A 22,363-nucleotide genomic window follows, 5' to 3' on the forward strand; every position below is an offset into this window, starting at 1 on the left:
CACTCAAAATCAAAGTACATTTCAGTGAAGTTAGTAGAGGAGGGAGGGGAGCCATGACTGACTGTACTTTCTGTCTGCTGTGTTTTCAGCTTCACTCAGAGACTAAATGGCTTCCAGATCAGAGGAGGATCTCTGCTGTCCGGTCTGTCAGGACGTATTTAGACATCCTGTTGTTCTGTCATGTGGCCACAGCTTCTGTAAAGACTGTCTGAAGAGCTGGTGGAGACAGAAACAAGCAAGTGAGTGTCCAGTTTGTAAGACAGTCTCTTCAACTGCAAAACCACCATGTAACCTGGTGTTAAAGAACCTGTGTGAGGCCTTCTTATTGGAGAGAGATCAGAGAGCTTCAGAGGCTCTCTGCAGTCTGCACTCTGAGAAACTCAAACTCTTCTGTCTGGACCATCAGCAGCCAGTGTGTGTCGTCTGCAGAGATTCAGAAAAACACACCAAGCACAGATTCAGACCCGTCGATGAAGCTGCACGACAACACAAGAAGGAACTTGAGGAAACTCTGGAGCCCTTAAAGGAGAAGTTAAAGGTTTGTGAACAAGTTAAAGTGAAGTGTGAACAAACAGCAGAACACATGAAGGTCCAGGCCCGACGCACAAAGAGGCAGATTAAGAAGCAGTTTAAGAAGCTTCACCAGTTTCTAGAAGAGGAAGAGGAGGCCAGGATGGCTGCACTGAGGGAGGAAGAGGGGCAGAAGAGTCAGATGATGAAGGAGAAGATGGAGGCTCTGAGCAGAGAGATAGCAGCTCTTTCAGACACAGTCAGAGCCACAGAGGACGAGCTGAGAGCTGAAGACGTCTCATTCCTGCTCACCTACAAGGCTGCAGTGGACAGAGTCCAGCAGCGCCCCCTGCTGGATGATCCACAGCTGCTCTCAGGAGCTCTGATAGACGAGGCCAAACACCTGGGCAACCTGACCTTCAACATCTGGAACAAGATGAAGGACATGGTCTCCTACACTCCTCTCATTCTGGACCCAAACACTGCTCATCCAAACCTCATCCTGTCTGAAGATCTGACCAGTGTGAGACGAGGACAGAGACAGCAGCTTCCTGATAATCCAGAGAGGTTTGATGAATACTGCTGTGTCCTGAGCTCTGAGGGCTTTAACTCAGGGACTCACAGCTGGGATGTCGAGGTTGGAGACAATACAGCCTGGTCACTGGGTGTGTTAGCAGAGTCTGTCCAGAGGAAGGGACGCATACAGTCTGGATTATGGGTAATATGGCTCCATAAAGATAAATACTCAGCACTGTCACCATCAGGTCCACTCACTGATCTCGTAGTGCAGAAGAAGCTCCAGAGGATCAGAGTGAATCTGGACTGGAACAGAGGAAAGCTGTCGTTCTCTGATCCTGATACTAACACACACATACACACCTTCACACACATTTTCACTGAGAGGATGTTTCCATTCATTTACAGTGTTTATCAACTGAAGATATTACCACTGAAGGTGCGTGTGACAGTGGAACAGAGCAGTTAGAGATAAAGAGGATGATTATGTTTATGATGTTTATTTCTTTCAGAGAAAAGTCACTGAATTTAACCTGTTATGCTGCACCTGTCCTCCTGATGACTGATTATTCCAAAGATATACTTTTTTTTTTGTTTCAGTTACTGTTTTTATTTGATTTTTTTTTTGTTTTGCTTGTTTCTATTATCGAATTTTTTATGTGTGAAATTATTTTAATTTTTGATGTTTATGTTTTGTTTTTTTTTCAGCTTTTCTTTTCTCATCAATATTGTTTCATTTTAAATTGTTCATTTTTTTATAATTATGTTTTGTGTGTGTGGAGCAATGAAGACCAGAAACCACTGTTTGGAAGCTGATGGGATTCAAATTCAAATGTATCAATCACTACATGTTTCTGCACGAATCTGAACAATCATTGTTTAGATCCAACAAACTTTATTTTAAATTCTACTTTAGAAACTTTCCAAACATTAAAATTTGTGTTTGATTACATGTATCAAAGGTTAAAATCATCTGACATATGTTTAAACATCTGAAATGTTTGTACAGTTATCTGTTTGATGTAATGAAGATGATGAGTTTTCATTTAGATTCCATTAACTGTATTCTGCTGTTTGTCATTTAGTCAGAGGAGGAGCCGATTTATTTAAAGTGGATGTTTTAGTTTTAAGGTGGATGTCTCAGTTTGGGTTCAGACCTTATGTAATGTGAGTGTTGGTGATTCGCTTTGATGTATTTTAGGAATGCCACTGAAAACGCAGCAGTGGGTGGTGAAAAGATGAAATGTTTTGTGGCACAAAAGTTCAAAAACGTACCCCAATACCGATGGGTAGTTTATTGTCCCCCTCATTCTGTACTTTGTTTATGGCATTGTTTGAAGAGAAGTTAATTTACTCTAATCATGGCTTGAGGGAGAATACAGTATATTCTAATGGAAGAGGTATTTGGAGGATGTGTTTTGCTTGTTTATAGCCTTTCCTCTGGGTCTTACCATCTGAAATGGTGGCCGAGGCTGCATGTTCTTTGTACATCAAACAAAGGACAGCCATTTGTGATCACCTCTGCAGGATGCCTCACTGTCACACCTAATTGAGAGACCAGTCTTCAAACTTGATTGGGCACTACTGTCACAGTGACATGTGACTTTGTGATGTCACCAAGCTAACTTAAGAAGAAGTTTCCACTCTCCATCGCTCTTTTCTCCCCAACCTCTGAAGCGCACTTCTGCTCCTAAACCTTTGAAGAGGTAGGACATCACACAGGATGGCCTGCTCCGCCCTTCCCCCTTCTCTCAGCTTTACATGCCCACAGCAGGAGCTGCAGTTTTGCTCTCAATGTGGCCCGCTCCCAGCAGACACACAACCTGATGACCAGATAAGTTAGTGTGCCAGACACAAGGTTTGCAACTAACTTTCCAACAAGGAGAACTAAGCTGAGTTAGCAGCAGATTTCTAACTCTGCAAGGATCCTGAGCAACCTGCCTCCTTGGATCTGCGCCTTTGAAACAAGGACACAGCATAGACTGCTTCTAGAATCAAAGCTCTTTCCAGCCTTCAACTGCCAGCTAACAAAAGCAGCACACCATAAAGCAGCTCCTCCATCCGTTCAAGGATTGGTAACGTAACAACTGGGCATAGCATTATTAAGTTGTAAAGGTAAAGCAAGACTTTGTCAGTGGTGGTTTAATGCTGTTCACTGAGTTATTGTTGTGATTGTTTGCAGTAAGTTTATTGGTTAGTTGGCTTCACCAAAGCTAAGTGATGTTAGTTTGCTGATGCGTTACACAGATAGACTCTTGCATGAAACTAAACATCCTCTGTTTTTTAACCCAGACCCTTTTGCAGCACATATCACATCATCATCTGCGGTCACTCATAGTTGAGTATGACTGTCCTCCTTCTTGGTCCCTGTGGGTCCTCAGGTGGGCATGGAGGCCAATTCTGGACTCAATTATTCTTCTGCAGTGTGGACATGGGAATGCAGTGGTGGTCGTTAGAAGAAAAAGATGGGGCAAGATGGCGTCAGTGTGTGAGGCGTTCCGTCAGCCGCTCCGAATGCTGTGTGTGTTTATACTATTTGTAACAGTTGTTGCACATAATGTCAACTGTCTGCTGGTGTATGATCGCCAAACGTTGCTAGATCTGAGAATCTCTGCTAAAGATCTGGTCAGCTTAGATCATTATGGTCAGGAAACGCTGCCTCCTTTTTTGTCGGACATCCCGGCATACCACTGCTGCACGCCAGCGCCACTCCCTCAGCGAAAACGTCACCGCCACCATGGTAAGCGTGGCGGCTGTCTGGTGAGGCTGAGGGCCGGGTTTGTGCGTCCTGACCGTGGCGGACATGGAGCGGTGCCTCGCCTTTGTGTCTCTCGACATTGGCTGGACCCTGTCGCTGTCTGCTTGGTACCGGTGGCCGGCTCGGATGATCTGTTCCTGCCCCGCGGTCCCTGCCCTCCTTGTCCCCGCTGGCGTGGAGTGGATCCGGGGAACCTGTGGCCTCTTCGCCGGGACCCACTGTCAGCTCCTCGCCTAGACCCGCCAGCTCCTGCCAGGTTTGGCCTGGTTAACGCAAGATTGCTTGCGAATAAAACATTCATCCTGAAGGATTTCTTCACATCTCGTGAACTGGATTTCCTCTTTGTCACTGAGACTTGGCTGAGTGTTGGTGAGTCCAGTGCCCTCACAGAAATTTTACCTGCCCAGTGTTGCTATTTTAATTCTCCATGGACATCTGGTCGAGGAGGAGGAATTGCGACTATTTTTAAAAGTGATTTTAAATGTAAACAGATATCTCTGTCATCGGCTCTTGCCAGCTTTGAATTAAGTTTGTTTGAGCTGGGAAGTTCTGACACAGTGCTGTGTGCTGTGGTTTATCGGCCTCCCAAATACAACAGAGACTTTTTAACTGACTTTTCTGTGTTTTTGGCTGATATCATACCGAAATATGACCGGGTCCTGATTGTCGGTGATTGTAATATTCATGTGTGTTGTCCAGAAAACCCCCTGGCGAGGGATTTTTCAAATATAATTGACTCTTTTAATCTTGTACAGTCTGTACTGGACCCGACACATGTACAGGGACACACACTTGATCTTGTTTTATCGTATGGTTTGCCTGTTTTTAACTTGGAGGTCTGTGAAGCGTTTTTCTCTGATCATATCCCTGTACTTTTTGAAGCTGCGGTGTGCTGTAACTCAGTTAAACCTCGCGCTGCTGCTCGCAGATGCCGTGTCGTTAACCCTTTCACTGCTGCTCGCTTCTCAGCCGCCTTCAGTCAGAACTGCGTCACTCCCGTTCCTGTGTGCGATGATACAGAGGCTCTTAGCGCTCAGTTTCTTGACACTTGTCAAACTGCCATTGACTCTGCTGCCCCATTAAAGAGCAGGCAGCATAAAGTTAAATCAGAGCCTTGGTTGAATGAAACAACCCGCACTGCCAGACAGGAGTGTCGAAGAGCTGAGCGCAAATGGAAAAAGGATAAACTGGAAGTGTCTTTTCAAATGTTGAGGGATTGTTGGCGTCGTTACCAGTCCTCTGTCAAAGAGGCTAAAAGGAAATATTTCTCTGATATTATTGTCTTAAACTGCCACAAACCTCGTGTGTTGTTTAAAGTGATCAACTCTGCTCTGAATGCACCACAGACTGTGGGAATTGAGCCCTCCCCTTCTGTGTGTGAAAACTTTCTGCAATTCTTTACTGCTAAAGTCATTTCTACCACAGCACTTATTTCACTTCCTGCTTATGACCCCTCAGTGTTTGTCCCCTGTTCTGCTGTTTTTGACTCATTTGAGCCTGTGATCCTGCCTTTTGTGCAGGAGACTGTGGGGCATTTAAAGCCATCAGGCTCGCCCAATAACCCTGTTCCTCCTCAACTTTTTAAGGAGGTTTTCCCCACTGTTGGGCCATATTTACACAGCAACATTAACAGCAGTCTGTCTTCAGGAGTGGTTCCTGTACATTTTAAACATGCAGTTGTGCAGCCAATGATTAAAAAACCTGGACTGGATCCTACTGTTATGGCTAATTTTAGGCCCATTTCTAAATTGTCCTTCCTTTCTAAAATCTTAGAGAAGATTGTTTATTCTCAGCTCATGGACTTTTTAAATGAACAAAATGTTCTTGAAATTTTTCAATCTGGTTTTAAAACACTGCACAGCACAGAATCAGCGCTTTTAAGAGTTTTTAACGACATCTTTTTAGCTACTGACTCTGGTCACTGTGTAATCCTTGTGCTCTAAGACTTAACTGCTGCATTTGACACAGTGGACCATGACATCCTGATTGCTCGTTTGGAGCAGTAGGTGGGCATCAGGGGCTCGGCGCCGGAATGGTTCAGGTCCTACCTGTCTCATCGGACATTCTGTGTCAGCCTTGGTGACTCTGTGTCCTCCACTGCTCCTCTGTCATGTGGGGTCCCACAGGGCTCAGTGCTGGGCCCTCTTTTATTTTCTTTGTATCTTGTCCCACTCGGTTCTATTCTCAGGAAGCACGGCATTCTATTCCACTGTTATGCTGATGACAGCCAGATCTATGTCCCCCTTAAAAAGGCTGATTCATTCTCCCTTAAGTCACTGTTAAATTGTTTAGATGAGGTCAAGGCCTGGATGGCTCTAAACTTTTTAAATTTTAATGAAAAGAAGACTGAAGTGATTGTCTTTGGTGGCACCTCTGTGACCACCCCAGTCGATCTGGGTTCCTTGGCGCAGTACGCCAAACCAATTGTTAATGATCTGGGGGTAAAAGTGGACGCAGACCTCAAGTTTGACAGCCAAATTAAAGCTGTGGTGAAAACAAGCTTCTTCCAGTTAAGGCAGCTGGCTAAAGTAAAACCTTTTCTCCAGAGACAGCATTTTGAAACAGTAATTCATGCCTTTGTGAACACTCGGCTAGATTACTGCAATGCACTTTATATGGGGGTCAGTGGGTCCTCCATCGCATGTCTTCAACTGGTACAGAATGCAGCTGCACGTCTTTTAACTGGCACAAGAAAGTTTGAGCATATTTCACCGATTTCAGCTTCACTCCACTGGCTACCCGTCCATTTTAGAATTTATTTTAAAATTCTTTTATTTGCTTTTAAATCTCTAAATGGTCTTGCCCCAGCGTACCTCTCTGAGCCTCTGCACCCCTACACACCCAGCTGATCTCTCAGGTCAGCTGACCAGCTGCTCCTGAGGGTTCCCAAAACTAGGCTGAAGCTCAGAGGGGACTGAGCGTTTTCGGTTGCAGCTCCAAAATTGTGGAACGAACTGCCGCTGCACATTAGACAGGCCTCCTCACTGTCTAATTTTAAAACTCTTCTTAAAACGCACCTCTTTTCTTTGTCTTTTAACACCACGTAGGTTGTTGATTTTATGTAGTATTTTGTCTTTTTATGATGTTTTATTGTGTTTATTTTACTTTGGAAACCTTTCTGTTTATTTAAATTGTGCTTTATAAATAAAATGGATTGGATTGGATTGGATTGGATTTGGGTTGGGCCTGTTTGATGGTTGCTCTCTCCTTTCTGAGTCCGTGCTTCTCTTGTGCAGCATAGTGGAGGTCATCATTATACTGTGCAGCGCCCTCACGGACAAGGTTTCTCCTGGTCGCCCTGTCTTTTGCCATGTCTTCCCAGGCTTTAAGGACTATGTGGCACTTCTTTATGTTGGTTTCAATGTTATCCTTGTACCTCTTCTTTTGGCCTCCTTGGGCACGTTTCCCTTCAACCAGCTGGGAGTACAGGACTTGTTTTGGGAGGCGAGAGTCAGGCATGCAGATAATGTGACCAGTCCATCTGAGCTGGTTTTGGGCAATGATGGCAGTCTTGGTGGGAATGTCAACCTCCTCCAGGACGCTGGTGTTGGTGCGTTGGTCCTCCCAGCTGATCCCAAGGATTTTTCATAGGCATCTCTCATGATATGCCTCAAGTGCTTTGAAGTGCCTGCTGTTTGTGGTCCAGGCTTCTGATCCGTACAAAAGGGTGGGGAGCACCACTGCTTTATCGACCAGGATTTTGGTCTTTGCTTGGAGGTCGCGGTTCTCAAAGGCTCTTTTTCTTAGCCTTCAGAAAGCCCCACTGGTACAGCTGAGGCGGTGGTGTATTTCATCGTCAATGACAGTTGTTGAAGATAGGAGGCTGCCAAGATATGGGAAGTGGTCCACATTTTCCAGTCTGGTGTTGTCAGTGCAGATGTTTGTGGGCAGGACAGGCGTACTGCTGTTTGGTGGTGGTTGATGGAGGATTTGGGTCTTTTTTATGTTAATGGCTAGACCAAACTGTTTGTTAGCTTTTGCAAAGGCAGCCAGAGTACACTGTAGGTCCTCTTCTGAGAGGGCTACGAGGGCGTTGTTGTCCGCATACTGCAGTTCCATGATGGAATTGGTGGTGGTTTTACCTTTAGCCCTGAATCGGTTGATGTTGAGGAGTTGGCCATCGGTTCTGTACATATTTTTGGCTCCCTGGATCAGATGTTTGCCTGTGAGGTGGAGGATAGCGGCAACAAAGATGGAGAACAGTGTTGGAGCAATGACACATCCCTGTTTGACTCCTGTGTCAACCCTGAAGGGTTCGGTTTCGTCTCCACTGCCACTGAGTACCATAGCTGACAGGTCACATACACATATGCTCTCTCACAATTTGGCTTTCAACATAGCTACACCCAAAGAGGCAACCCAGAGTTCCTGCTTCTTTTCCTTTGTCTTTGTCCTGGCCACAAGGTCAGGTAAAACCTCCCCCTGTCTGAAGCCATCTTTGATTTGGCCATCTCATAGTTTTTTGTTGTCAGCCATTTTTTGCGTAGGCCACAGGCCTTTGTTTCACACACACACACACACACACACACACACACACACACACACACACACACACACACATATACACACCCATGCTTGTATATAGTAACTAGTTAGACTTTGTGTGATTTGTTTGCTTTGCTTTCATTATGAATCAATACATTTGGAATTGTACCTGCTGTCTGTTTAATATTGAACAAGAGTGAATGAGGAGTCAACCTCTGCCATGTCAAGAACTCCGCAATCCTTTAACTTGCTGTTAATATGGTAACTTTGGTTATAGTTATTCATTTAACTGTTACTAAGAGTTCCAAATTGATAGTTAAGTGCTTCATGAGACTGATATTATTAACTGGTGATCATTTTTCCCTTTTCAGGAACAGTGCCCCACAAAGTGATTTAATGTAAATTAAGTAACATTGTAATACATAATTAATAATTATTGATAATAACTATTATTTATTTCCCATAGCCATTTTGATACTTTAATTGGAGGCCTGTTATTAGGTCAGGTCACAACACTGGGAAGTGGCATACACCTCTTTCAGGCCTTGTTTCCTGCGTACACAATTGTTTATAAATGAGACCACTGGACATCAACAAAAGCACATGGTTAGGTTGAGAAAAAACATCATGATTTAACTCTACACTGGAAGCAAACACTGGGCACCTGCATGAAAGTCCAGGGTTTGTTGGACCCATCCACCACCATTCCTGCCCATCCTGTTGGGACTTTCCAGCTCCTTCTATTAGGTTGTTTACGGCAGCATTTCAAAATGATGCCATTCAGCAGAGTATCATGCAACCATCCAGCCTCATTATAAACTGTTCGTTTTGTAGTTCATGGTTTTTAAAAAACTGAATGGGAATATTCCTGCCTTGTTTTGTTACATTTGTCATTGGTGCTGTCGGCCTGCAGTGTAGCTACAAGTGCACCCCAGTTAATATCACATGCTTCCTAAATCCCTTCGTTCCAGACCTGCCCAGAATATTGTAGTATCTGAAGTTCTACTTGGTATTTGATGTCCTTGGTCTGATATGATCATTTCAGGGTCCAGGTCAAGGATTGATAAACTAGGTTGAAAGGTTGGATTCCATCTAGATTGTCTCTCTGTCATCTGGCTCATTTTGTCTCAAACCTCAACCTATATAGGCAGAGTACTTGGAGCTGTTATTCAGAGCAGTTCATATTGGCTTCCAACCCTCTCTCAGGCGATCCTAGGTGCTTGATAGATGCTGTACTTCTTGTAATAAACCTTTCTATATACAAGAAAGACGGTGTCAGTGGAGTCTCCTTCATCACCTTCACATCATCACTATTTAATAAACAATATCACGCAATACTCAGGATTTTATTTAATTGTATTTAATTCCTCCACTTCCTTCAAACTACACTTAAACTACTTTTGAACACAAAGTAGGTTGCATCCGCCTGCTGAACACCATCAGTCTGCATATCAGCAATGATTCAATACAGTGGAATAAGACACACCTGTTTTACATGTTGTGCTGCATTTAGCAGAGGAGGTGTGACAAAGCTCCACCCGTCACCTGACTCACCTGACACAAACCAGGAATCCGAAAGTTATTCTCCCTCACTGCAGAGAGACACACAGACTGAAGAACAGACGATCAGATTCACCTTCAGACCAAACTAATAACTTCCTCTGAGTGAGTTCAGCTAAAACTCCAACACTGCTGCTTCAACCTGCTGACACTCCACACACTGAAGGTGAGTTTGACTAAAAACACCACTCAAAGTCAAAGTACATTTCAGTGAAGTTAGTAGAGGAGGGAGGGGAGCCATGACTGACTGTACTTTCTGTCTGCTGTGTTTTCAGCTAAATGGCTTCCAGATCAGAGGAGGATCTCTGCTGTCCGGTCTGTCATGAAGTCTTTAGAGATCCTGTTGTTCTGTCATGTAGCCACAGCTTCTGTAAAGACTGTCTGCAGAACTGGTGGAGACAGAAACAAGCACGTGAGTGTCCAGTTTGTAAGACAGTCTCTTCAACTGCAAAACCACCATGTAACCTGGTGTTAAAGAACCTGTGTGAGGCCTTCTTATTGGAGAGAGATCAGAGAGCTTCAGAGGCTCTCTGCAGTCTGCACTCTGAGAAACTCAAACTCTTCTGTCTGGACCATCAGCAGCCAGTGTGTGTCGTTTGCAGAGATTCAGAAAAACACACCAAGCACAGATTCAGACCCGTCGATGAAGCTGCACGACAACACAAGAAGGAACTTGAGGAAACTCTGGAGCCCTTAAAGGAGAAGTTAAAGGTTTGTGAACAAGTTAAAGTGAAGTGTGAACAAACAGCACAACACACACACAGAGAGGCAGATTAAGGAGCAGTTTAAGAAGCTTCACCAGTTTCTAGAAGAGGAAGAGGAGGCCAGGATGGCTGCACTGAGGAGGAAGAGGAGCAGAAGAGTCAGATGATGAAGGAGAAGATGGAGGCTCTGAGCAGAGAGATAGCAGCTCTTTCAGACACAGTCAGAGCCACAGAGGACGAGCTGAGAGCTGAAGACGTCTCATTCCTGCTCAACTACAAGGCTGCAGTGGACAGAGTCCAGCAGCGCCCCCTGCTGGATGATCCACAGCTGCTCTCAGGAGCTCTGATAGACGAGGCCAAACACCTGGGCAACCTGACCTTCAACATCTGGAACAAGATGAAGGACATGGTCTCCTACACTCCTCTGATTCTGGACCCAAACACTGCTCGTCCAGACCTCATCCTGTCTGAAGATCTGACCAGTGTGAGACGAGGACAGAGACAGCAGCTTCCTGATAATCCAGAGAGGTTTGATAATTACTGCTGTGTCCTGGGCTCTGAGTGCTTTAACTCAGGGACTCACAGCTGGGATGTCGAGGTTGGAGACAGTACAGGCTGGTTTCTCGGTGTGTTAACAGAGTCTGTCCAGAGGAAGGGAGACATTAAGTCTGGATTATGGGTAATAGGGTTCCATGAAGGTAAATACCTCGCACAGTCAATTCCACGTCCACTCACTGATCTCGTAGTGCAGAAGAAGCTCCAGAGGATCAGAGTGAATCTGGACTGGAACAGAGGAAAGCTGTCGTTCTCTGATCCTGATACTAACACACACATACACACCTTCACACACAATTTCACTCAGAGGGTGTTTCCATACTTTAGGACTGTGGATAAACTGAAGATATTACCACTGAAGGTCTGTGTGACAGTGAAACAGAGCAGTCAGAGATAAAGAGGATGATTATATTTATGATGTTTATTTCTTAAAGAGAAAAGTCAGTGAATTTAACCTGTTAAGCTGCACCTGTCCTCCTGCTGACTGCTTATTCCAAAGATATACTTGTTTTTGTTTCAGTTGCTGTTTTTATTTGATGTTTGCTGTTTTGCTTGTTTCTATGGTCGACTTGGATGAGGTTCGCTTGGCGGCAGACAGGCCTTCAACACTGAGTTGGAGTTTTCGGAGGGCAGGTCCCACCATTAGGTGCTCTCGAGGCTGTTTGTTGTTTTTTCTGCTTTCAGGTTGAGAGCTGTGACTAGGATTCTTTGAGTTTGATTCTTCTCTAGGGCGTCTTCTCTTGGAATTTAGTCTGCTAGTAGGATCATTTGCTTCCTCAGGCATGCCTGGGTACTGACGGAGGGCGCAACGTGAACGCTGATCCATTGCCCCCCTGGCTCCCTGTCCTATCTAACATACTCCCCCCAACATCAGACGAACTGAACTCACCTATAGGATGCTACAAAAGGTCAAAGACTCCACCCATTTACCAATCCACGCCGACATCTTCAACCAACCACCTGCTCGTCTCCGATCTAGACGTCCAATTTGGACGGACCCCCCACCCACTGACTTTGATGCTCTGTCTGCGTGGGTGACTGAATGGGAATCCAAAGACATCCCAAACAAACATCTAGTGTCAGACCCGACTCAACCAGTCTCTGGCACCAACCTCCCAAGCAGACAGTGGTCCACCTTGAACAGATTTAGGACTGGTCAAGGTCCCTGCTTGGCCAGCCTTCACAGATGGGGGAGCAGCTTGAGCCCAATGTGTGCTTGTGGAGAGGAGCAAACTGTGGAGTATATTATTGAAGCCTGCCCTCTCCAAAGACTAAAAGGAGGTCTAGTCTCCCCCCACAATATAGATCAAGAGGCTACTGCTTGGCTTGAGAAATTTGCATATAAATAAATATTGTCGTCTTTTTTATATGTGAAATTATTTTAATTTTTTATGTTTATGTTTGGTTTTTTTGCCATTTCTTTTTTATCAATATTGTTTCATTTTAAATTGTTCATTTTTTATCATTATGTTTTGTGTGTGTGGAGCAATGAAAACCAGAAACCACTGTTTGAAAGCTGATGGGATTCAAATTCAAATGTATCAATCATTGCATGTTTCTGCACGAATCTGAACAATCATTGTTTAGATCCAACAAACTTTATTTTAAATTCTACTTTGGAAACTTTCCAAACATTAAAATCTGTGTTTAATTACACGTATAAAAGGTGAAATTATCTGACGTGTTTAAACATCTGAAATGTTTGTACAGTTATCTGTTTGATGTAATGAAGATGATGTGTTTTCATTTAGTTTCCGTTAACTGTATTCTGCTGTTTGTCATTTAGTCAGAGGAGGAGCCATTTTATTTAAAGTGGACGTTTACTAAGAATGGTATGCACAAGATTGTTTTGTATGCGGATGATGTATTGCTGTTTTTAACTAACCCAAGAACCTCTTTGCCAGAACTTATCAAAGTTATTAATATATTCAGTAGTTTTTCAGGTTATAGGATTAACTTTTGTCAGTCTGTATGGAAGATTGCAGAGGGTAAGCAAGACACTCCATTTCAGATTTGCAGAGATCAGAACAATTTTACTGAATGCAAAAAAAATAAGTTGCTCAAGTCTGTCTCATGAAACACAATTTAAGATCATACACAAACTTCATGTTACGCAGTGTATTAGATCCAAATATGATCCTGATTGTACCACAGTCTGTCCAAAATGTAACACTGGCAAAGCTACATATTTCCATGTCTTCTGGGAATGCCCAAATATAATTGAATTTTGGAACGGTGTTATAAAGAAAATTGATGGATTGCTAGGATGCAGGTCAACATTAAACCCAGATATTTGTATTCTAGGACAAGATAAGGGTGAAATATCTGCGGATAAATTTAAACTAATATTGAGAATTTGTTAGTTTGCAGCAAGGTTATGTATTCTTCAAAGATGGACTGATCATGAATCTCCAGATGTTCCACTTTGATTTGAGAAGTTTTTGAATTTAATTCCACCGGAAAGGTTTTCATACATGATTAAAAACAGATTGGACCAGTTCCTGCATATGTGGCAGCAAGTCTTAATCAGTATAGAAGCTGAAGTACAAATTGGGCTACAGAAGTACATGAACATATCAATACTGAACTCTAATTATGTATAATATATGTATTCATGCATGTGATCTGTGTATGCATGTATGTATATCTATGATGATGTCTTCCAGTGGGAACCATGAACTCCCAAGATGCCATCTTTTCATTAGTTATTCTGGTGACCTCTTTATTGTGGGGTTGAGTGGTTTCCAACCGGAAGATGATGATACAGAGGAATTACCTTACTCCTAGTACTGCTTCCCTTGTGTGAGAGTGTGAGTGTGTTTGTGTACTTGATTTTTCTTGTCATTTAGTGTAGGTTAAGTGTTTGTATTGTCCTGTGTTTGTGTATGTATCTGTTTCCCTCAGGGTAGGGGTTGGTGGGTAGAGGGTGGGTTATAGTGTGTGGTCATAAATTTCAAGAAGAATTGTGTACAGTTTTGTCCTTGTTTATAAGTGCTGTCCTTATTTTTGAACCTTTAAGATGTACACTTGTCATGAAATATTGATCGTGGGAATAACAATAAAAATATTGAACAAGAAAGTGGACGTTTTAGTTTTAAGGTGGATGTCTCAGTTTGGGTTCAGACCTTATGTAATGTGGGCGTTGGTGATTTGCTTTGATGTATTTTAGGAATGTCACTGAAAACACTGCAGGGGGTGGTGAAAAGATCAAATGTATTGTGGCACAAAAGTTGATTTTAAAACACAACCACTGGATTTACCATACATACTTTTACATTCAAAAACGTAGAGTGCCGATGGGTACGGCTGCTCAATTAATCAAATTTTAATCTAGATTACGATTTGGGCTTTCAGTGATTATGAAAAGAAAATAATCAACATAAAATGATAATGCGCTTCTTGTCAGTTTACTCTTGTTGTCTTGTGTTGCAAATCAAACGCACCTGGAAGCCGCGCTTGCGCAATACTGCCCCCTCCCCTCCTCTCCTCTGTTCACTCCACGAGCCAGTCGAGTAGGTGAAATCGAATAATGTGAGGGGCAGGTGATGACCAAAGGTTTCAAAAACAGTGTGCGGAAAATGGCAGAGGGAGAGCGAGAGAGGTTGGTCTGTGTGTGTGTGTGTGTGTGTATGTGTGTGTGTGTGTGTGTGTGCACAAATCAGGGCCGAACTCCGCCGTGCGCGATACAGAGAGCAGAGGAGAATTGTAAACATGCGACCATGTGGAGACAGAAATGATATGCTGTCGTGTAAATAAGTCATCACGTGCGCCGCATAATCATTTGCATAATCTGGATTTCAATTTTGTTCAAAATAATCGTGATTATGATTTTTTCCATAATCGAGCAGCCCTACTGATGGGTAGTTTATCGTCCCACTCATTCTGTACTTTGTTTATGGCATTGTTTGAAGAGAAGTTAATTTACTCTAATCATGGCTTGAGGGAGAATACAGTATATTCTAATGGAAGAGGTATTTGGGGGATGTGTTTTGCTTGTTTAAAGGGTCTAAGACCCAGTGAAAGTCATTCTTTGCATATCGAAACTCATGTTCTGAATTTCTGTCATTTAACATGGATTATTTGCAAATTTCCCATCCCCCAAAATGTTCATAAGCATGTGTCAAAGTTTCTCCCATCTAGTCTGGTTTTATACATCACAACTTCTGTGTTGTGTTGGGATTCACTGGACCACAGATGATTAGTCATTTGTTAAGATCTAAACTGGACATGTGAAGACCTTTCCTCTCAGTCTTACCATCTGAAATGGTGGCCGAGGCTGCATGTTCTTCGTACATCAAACAAAGGACAGCCATTTGTGATCACCTCTGCAGGATGCCTCACTGTCACACCTAATTGAGAGACCAGTCTTCATACTTTATTGGGCACTGCTGTCACAGTGACATGTGACTTTGTGATGTCACCAAGCTAACTTAAGGAGAAGTTTCCACTCTCCATCGCTCTTTTCTCCTGAAATTCTGAAGCACGCTCCTGCTCCTAAACCTTTGAAGAGGTAGGGCATCACACAGGATGGCCTGCTCCACCCTTCCCCCTTCTCTCAGCTTTACATGCCCACAGCAGGAGCTGCAATTTGGCTCTCAATATGGCCCGTTCCCAGCAGACACACAACCTGATGACCAGAGAAGTTAGTGTGCCAGACACAAGGTTTGCAACTAACTTTCCAACAAGGAGAACTAAGCTGAGTTAGCAGCAGATTTCTAACTCTGCAAGGATCCTGAGCAACCTGCCTCCTCTGATCTGCGCCTTTGAAACAAGGACACAGCATAGACTGCTTCTGGAATCAAAGCTCTTTCCAGCCTTCAACTGCCAGCTAACAAAAGCAGCACACCAAAAAGCAGCTCCTCCATCCGTTCAAGGATTGGTAACGTAACAACTGGGCATAGCATTATTACAGTTGTAAAGGTAAAACAAGACTGTTTTAACTTCGTCAGTTGTGATTTAATGATGTTCACTGAGTTATTGTTGTGATTGTTTGCAGTAAGTTTATTGGTTAGTTGGCTTCACCAAAGCTAAGTGATGTTAGTTTGTTGATGTGTTACACAGACAGACTCTTGTATGAAACTAAACATCTTCTGTTTTTTAACCCAGACCCTTTTGCAACACATATCACATCATCATCTGCAGTCACTCATGGTCGAGTATGACTGTCCTCCTTCTTGGTCCCTGTGGGTCCTCAGGTGGGCATGGAGGCCAATTCTGGACCCAATTATTCTTGTGCAGTGTGGACAGGGGAATGCAGTGGTGGTGGATTTGGGGTGGGCCTGTTTGATGGTTGCTTTCTCTTTTCTGAGTCTTCGCTTGTCTTGTGCAGCATGGCGGAGGTCATCATAATACTGTGCAGCACCCTCACGGACAAGGTTTCCCCTGGTCGCCCTGTCTTTTGCCATGTCTTCCCAGGCTTTAAGGACTATGTGGCACTTCTTTATGGTGGTTTTAATGTTATCCTTGTACCTCTTCTTTTGGCCTCCTTGGGCATGTTTCCCTTCAACCAACTGGGAGTACAGGACTCCCTGGATCAGATGTTTGCCTGTGAGGTGGAGGATAGCGGCAGCAAAGATGGAGAACAGTGTTGGAGCAATGACACATCCCTGTTTGACTCCTGTGTCAACCCTGAAGGGTTCGGTTTCGTCTCCACTGCCACTGAGTACCATAGCTGACAGGTCACATACACATATGCTCTCTCACAATTTGGCTTTCAACATAGCTACACCCAAAGAGGCAACCCAAAGTTCCTGCTTCTTTTCCTTTGTCTTTGTCCTGGCCACAAGGTCAGGCAAAACCTCCCCCTGTCTGAAGCCATCTTTGATTTGGCCATCTCGTAGTTTTTTGTTGTCAGCCATTTTTTGCGTAGGCCACAGGCCTTTGTTTCACACACACACACACACACACACACACACACACACGTACAGTATACAGACCCATGCTTGTATATAGCGTATATATATTATTATTATATATATATTGTATAATATTGAACAAGAGTGAATGAGGAGTCAACCTCTGCTATGTCAAGAACTCCGCAATCCTTTAACTTGCTGTTACAGTTTTTCTCGATTGTTTACACACATTTTCTGAAAGCATGCCTCATACTCTCAGAACTCTACACACAAATCAAAAAACACACACACAATGGGCAAAACCCCTCAATTCTCCTGCAAAATGAACCTTCTCAAAATGTTATTTTGTTTTCAAATGACACACACAAACCATCATATGAATAGACATTTATAAGAACCAGTTGAACACTGATGTGCTCAATGTAAAACACTATGATGAATGGAAAACACTTCTTCTCCATTCATCATAATTACTTAGGCCTTTTTTTTGTTCAGTGTTACACTACAGACAGTACATACATAAGTGTGTTGTAAAATATTTTAGAATATTGTTTTTATACTCAGAACACACAAATACACGGTAACAAATATATTTTATTTTTCCCACAAAAACAATGTACACAGTGCACATTCCAACCAACACAAAGTTGCACATACAGTGGTCTACATACAAAACAACAGAAGAATTTACTCTATACAGTTACAGTAAAAAAACAAAACAAAACTATGCTGCATCCTCTCTTCTGTTTCGGTCTGGACACAGCACCTCATCCACATCACAAGCAATGTTTTCCCTGGCCAAGCAGCAGGGGAAATATCGCCTAGCATGGCAAGTCCAGCCATGAAAAGCATCAACTGCTATATCTCCACATGCGTCTACCATAGCTTGGAGAAGGGGTATACACGTTTGTGGATTTCGGTCATACACTTTCCATCTCCAGGCAGAAAAAGTGGCTCGGATCTCATCAGAGATTACGGTCCTTGGCCTTCCTCGTCCTCATCCTCCCGTCCTCCTCCTCTTACTCTCACTCCTCTGGCTCTGGCTCTGCCTCTGTTTCCAATGTTGGCATCCATTGCTCCAAAACAGAAAAGCTCACCTGTTGCCCTTTTATGCTAAAGCTCTAATTGCTAATTGTAAAACTGTGTGACAGGTGTTTGCCCGTGTGATGAGTCAGTGTGCATAGTAGGGCAATTAACTTTAGAATTTTGAATGACAGTGTGTTCTTTGTGAAAACAAGAGATTTTCTTCATGAAAATTGTGCCAAATGCAGAGAATTGTGTGTAGTGTTTTGAAAAAAATGTGTTTTAGAACTGCAATTTGAGTGTAAAGCAGGAATTGTGCTTGTAGTTTAGCAGAATTGGTTCAGGGGGTTGGTGCATGAGTTACATGTTGTGGTCATTGTGTCTCAAGTACCAGTATTTGTGTGTAAACAATTGAGAAAAACTGTAATATGGTAACTTTGGTTAAAGTTATTAATTTAACTGTTACTAAGAGTTCCAAATTGACTGTTAAGTGCTTCATGAGACTGATATTATTAACTGGCGATCATTTTTCCCTTTTCAGGAACAGTGCCCCACAAAGTGATTTAACACTTAACATTTAACATTGTAATGCATAATTAATAATTATTGATAATAACTATTATTTATTTCCCATGGCCATTTTGATACTTTAATTGGAGGCCTGTTTCAGCCCTCGTTTCCTGCGTACACAATTGTTTATAAATGAGACCACTGGACATCAACAAAAGCACATGGTTAGGTTGAGAAAAAACATCATGATTTAACTCTACACTGGAAGCAAACACTGGGCACCTGGACGAAAGTCCAGGGTTTGTTGGACCCATCCACCACCATTCCTGCCCATCCTGTCGGGACTTTCCAGCTCCTTCTATTAGGTTGTTTACGGCAGCATTTCAAACTGATGCCGTTCAGCAGCGTATCATGCAACCATCCAGCCTCGTTATAAACTGTTCTTTTTGTAGTTCATGGTTTTTAAAAAACTGAATGGGAATATTTCTGCCATGTTTTGTTACATTTGTCATTGCTGCGGTCAGCCTGCAGTGCAGCTACAAGTGCACCCCAGTTAATATCACATGCTTCCTAAATCCCTTCGTTCCAGACCTGCCCAGAATATCACACAATATTCAGGATTTTACTTAATTGTATTTTAACTCCTCCACTTCCTTCAAACTACACTTAAACTACTTTTGAACACAAAGTAGGTTGCATCCACCTGCTGAACACTATCAGTCTGCATATCAGCAATGATTCAATACAGTGGAATAAGACACACCTGTCTTACATGTTGGGACACAGCATTCCGCAGAGGAGGTCTGACAAAGCTCCACCTGACTCACCTGACTCACCTGACACAAACCAGGAATCCGAAAGTTATTCTTCCTCACTGCAGAGTGACACACAGACTGAAGAACAGACGATCAGATTCACCTTCAGACCAAACTAACAACTTCCTCTGAGTGAGTTCAGCTAAAACTCCAACACTGCTGCTTCAACCTGCTGACACTCCACACACTGAAGGTGAGTTTGACTAAAAACACCACTCAAAGTCAAAGTACATTTCAGTGAAGTTAGTAGAGGAGGGGAGCCATGACTGACTGTACTTTCTGTCTGCTGTGTTTTCAGCTTCACTCAGAGACTAAATGGCTTCCAGATCAGAGAAGGATCTCTGCTGTCCGGTCTGTCAGGACGTCTTTAGACATCCTGTTGTTCTGTCATGTAGCCACAGCTTCTGTAAAGACTGTCTGCAGAACTGGTGGACAGAGAAACCAACACGTGAGTGTCCAGTTTGTAAGAGAAGATCTTCAAAGGTTGAACCACCGTGTAACCTGGCGTTAAAGAACCTGTGTGAGGCTTTCTTATTGGAGAGAGATCAGAGAGTCATCTTTAGAGATTCAGAAAAACACACCAACCACAGATTCAGACCCGTCGATGAATTTGCACGACAACACAAGAAGGAACTTGAGGAAACTCTGAAGCCCTTAAAGGAGAAGTTAAAGGTTTGTGAACAAGTTAAAGTGGAGTGTGAACAAACAGCACAACACATGAAGGTCCAGGCCCGACGCACAGAGAGGCAGATTAAGGAGCAGTTTAAGAAGCTTCACCAGTTTCTAGAAGAGGAAGAGGAGGCCAGGATGGCTGCACTGAGGGAGGAAGAGGAGCAGAAGAGTCAGATGATGAAGGAGAAGATGGAGGCTGTGAGCAGAGAGATAGCAGCTCTTTCAGACACAGTCAGAGCCACAGAGGACGAGCTGAGCGCTGAAGACGTCTCATTCCTGCTCAACTACAAGGCTGCAGTGGACAGAGTCCAGCAGCGCCTCCTGCTGGATGATCCACAGCTGCTCTCAGGAGCTCTGATAGACGAGGCCAAACACCTGGGCAACCTGACCTTCAACATCTGGAACAAGATGAAGTACATGGTCTCCTACACTCCTCTGATCCTGGACCCAAACACTGCTCGTCCAGAACTCATCCTGTCTGAAGATCTGACCAGTGTGAGACCAGGACAGAGACAGCAGCTTCCTGATAATCCAGAGAGGTTTGGTATTTACTGCTCTGTCCTGGGCTCTGAGGGCTTTAACTCAGGGACTCACAGCTGGGATGTCGAGGTTGGAGACAGTACAGGCTGGGGCCTGGGTGTGTTAGCAGAGTCTGTCCAGAGGAAGGGATTCATACAGTCTGGATTATGGAGAATAGGGTTCTATGAAGGTAAATACTCAGCATGGTCACCATCAGGTCCACGCACTGATGTCATCATTCAGAGGCAGCTCCAGAGGATCAGAGTGAATCTGGACTGGAACAGAGGAAAGCTGTCGTTCTCTGATCCTGATACTAACACACACATACACACCTTCACACACACTTTCACTGAGAGGGTGTTTCCATACTTTAGGACTTGGGATAAACTGAAGATATTACCACTGAAGGTCTGTGTGACAGTGGAACAGAGCAGTCAGAGATAAAGAGGATGATTATATTTATGATGTTTATTTCTTAAAGGGGCAATAAGCGAAATCGTTTCACCGCTAGGTTCACTGTTGTGCACTGCCTGTAGAGCAAAATAAAGTGTGTCATGAGCCACTCCTCCCTCTACCTCTGCTCTCCAATTAGCGTGGAGCCTGGCGGGCTCACGGAGAAGAGAGGAATGTTAGCATTAGCTCCCAGAGTTAGCACTAGAGCTACTACGGCTACTGGAGTAACTTGCAGCTATGGAGCCCCCTGCTGGATGATCCACAGCTGCTCTCAGGAGCTCTGATATCTCGCTTATTGCTCCTTTAAAGGTAAAAGCAGCTGACTTTAACCTGTTAAGCTGCACCTGTCCTCCTGCTGACTCATTATTCCAAAGATATACTTGTTTTTGTTTCAGTTGCTGTTATTATTTGATTTTTGTTGTTTTGCTTGTTTCTATACTTGACTTTAAATTGTAATTCTCAGCAGTGTATCCAATGAACGAGGTAAAAACCTGACAGACCATCTAGTTTACTCATATTTGCCTTCTCCTCAATGAGTACCAGCTCGAGCTATTTTAGCACCCATCTCTCACGGCATCTGCCGCTGTGGTTGCTGCGTTCAATGTAATTATTCGTACCATTATAATAGTTTGAAACATCCCCACTAAATCTGTATTTACTTGATTACTTGTCCTTGTGGTTAGTCATACGTTGGAAAGACATTAACATTTTTTGAAAATGATGAACTAAAAACTGTGCATTAAAGTGAAATGTGGTAGAATATGTAGTGGCTGTTGTCATTTAATATGAAGATGTGGTCTGCTGTAGCTCCTGTCTTGGGTTAGGGTTAGTTTTCTATAATCACGTTTACTGCCAGTGACTTTTATATTTTGAAGGCCTTTTGTAACAGCCTGGCCAAAGGACTGCAGATAAGAATAGCCTCTTGGTTCATTCTGGCACTCATGTCCCATGTGAATTTAGTCATTTACATTGTCTGTTCTCTATATTTGAGACTTAAGGACTTTTGGATTTTCACTTGCAGCCTCGTTCTTCAGAATTTAAGGAGGTCATGAGTAAAAGAGCAACAGGGTAAAGATGGGGAAAGAATTGTTGACTGTGTTTAATTAATTCTGTTTTGATTGCATTATTACACCTGATTGATATTACTGTTTGACTGCTGTGAGCTTCAGCATAATTAAATAAAGTAACGTATCTGTAGTTAAAGTAAAAGTCTTCTGTGCTCATTAACATTTGTTGAAGGGGTTCTTAAATAATAACTTAGCCTCTCCTCAGTGATGTCAAATTCCAGACTGTGTGCATGTGAACATGAGCAGAGAACGTTGTGCATCGAAAGATACTCTCATATTGTTTTCTTTTTTTTTGTGACCAACTTTTTATTATTATTTTTTAGTTGTTTTTTCCCCAGGGAGGTAGATAAACAAGAATGAA

The 22,363-nt window shown here is 43.2% G+C and overlaps 3 protein-coding genes across 5 annotated transcripts in view; all 3 read left to right on the plus strand.

Annotated features, from left to right (window-relative positions):
- LOC125894787 (nuclear factor 7, ovary-like) overlaps positions 1-1,495 on the plus strand; it is a 21,709-nt gene extending 20,214 nt beyond the window's left edge. The window contains exon 2 of the mRNA XM_049586389.1: positions 90-1,495. Coding sequence (XP_049442346.1) covers positions 107-1,495 — 1,389 coding nt within the window. The 5' untranslated portion in view covers positions 90-106. The remainder of the gene's footprint in view (positions 1-89) is intronic.
- The window catches only part of LOC125894879 (nuclear factor 7, brain-like), a 22,096-nt gene extending 87 nt beyond the window's left edge, over positions 1-22,009 (plus strand). The window contains exons 1-2 of one of the 3 annotated variants that reach the window (XM_049586546.1): positions 9,929-9,995; positions 19,590-22,009. In XM_049586546.1, the coding sequence (XP_049442503.1) occupies positions 19,607-20,926 (1,320 nt within the window). In that variant the 5' untranslated portion in view covers positions 9,929-9,995; positions 19,590-19,606 and the 3' untranslated portion in view covers positions 20,927-22,009. Of the gene's footprint in view, positions 1-9,928; positions 9,996-19,336; positions 19,485-19,589 lie in introns of those variants that run through there. The other 2 variants (XM_049586538.1, XM_049586555.1) reach the window with 2 other exon arrangements.
- On the plus strand, positions 10,109-13,997 carry LOC125887333 (zinc-binding protein A33-like). Its single transcript, XM_049574051.1, has 3 exons — positions 10,109-10,533; positions 10,639-11,231; positions 13,993-13,997. The coding sequence occupies exons 1-3, from the start codon at positions 10,109-10,111 to the stop codon at positions 13,995-13,997; spliced, it is 1,023 nt and encodes a 340-aa protein (XP_049430008.1).
- Positions 22,010-22,363: the final 354 nt, after the last annotated feature.

This window comes from Epinephelus fuscoguttatus, linkage group LG1, assembly GCF_011397635.1.
Source record: "Epinephelus fuscoguttatus linkage group LG1, E.fuscoguttatus.final_Chr_v1".
NCBI classification, from domain to species: domain Eukaryota; kingdom Metazoa; phylum Chordata; class Actinopteri; order Perciformes; family Serranidae; genus Epinephelus; species Epinephelus fuscoguttatus.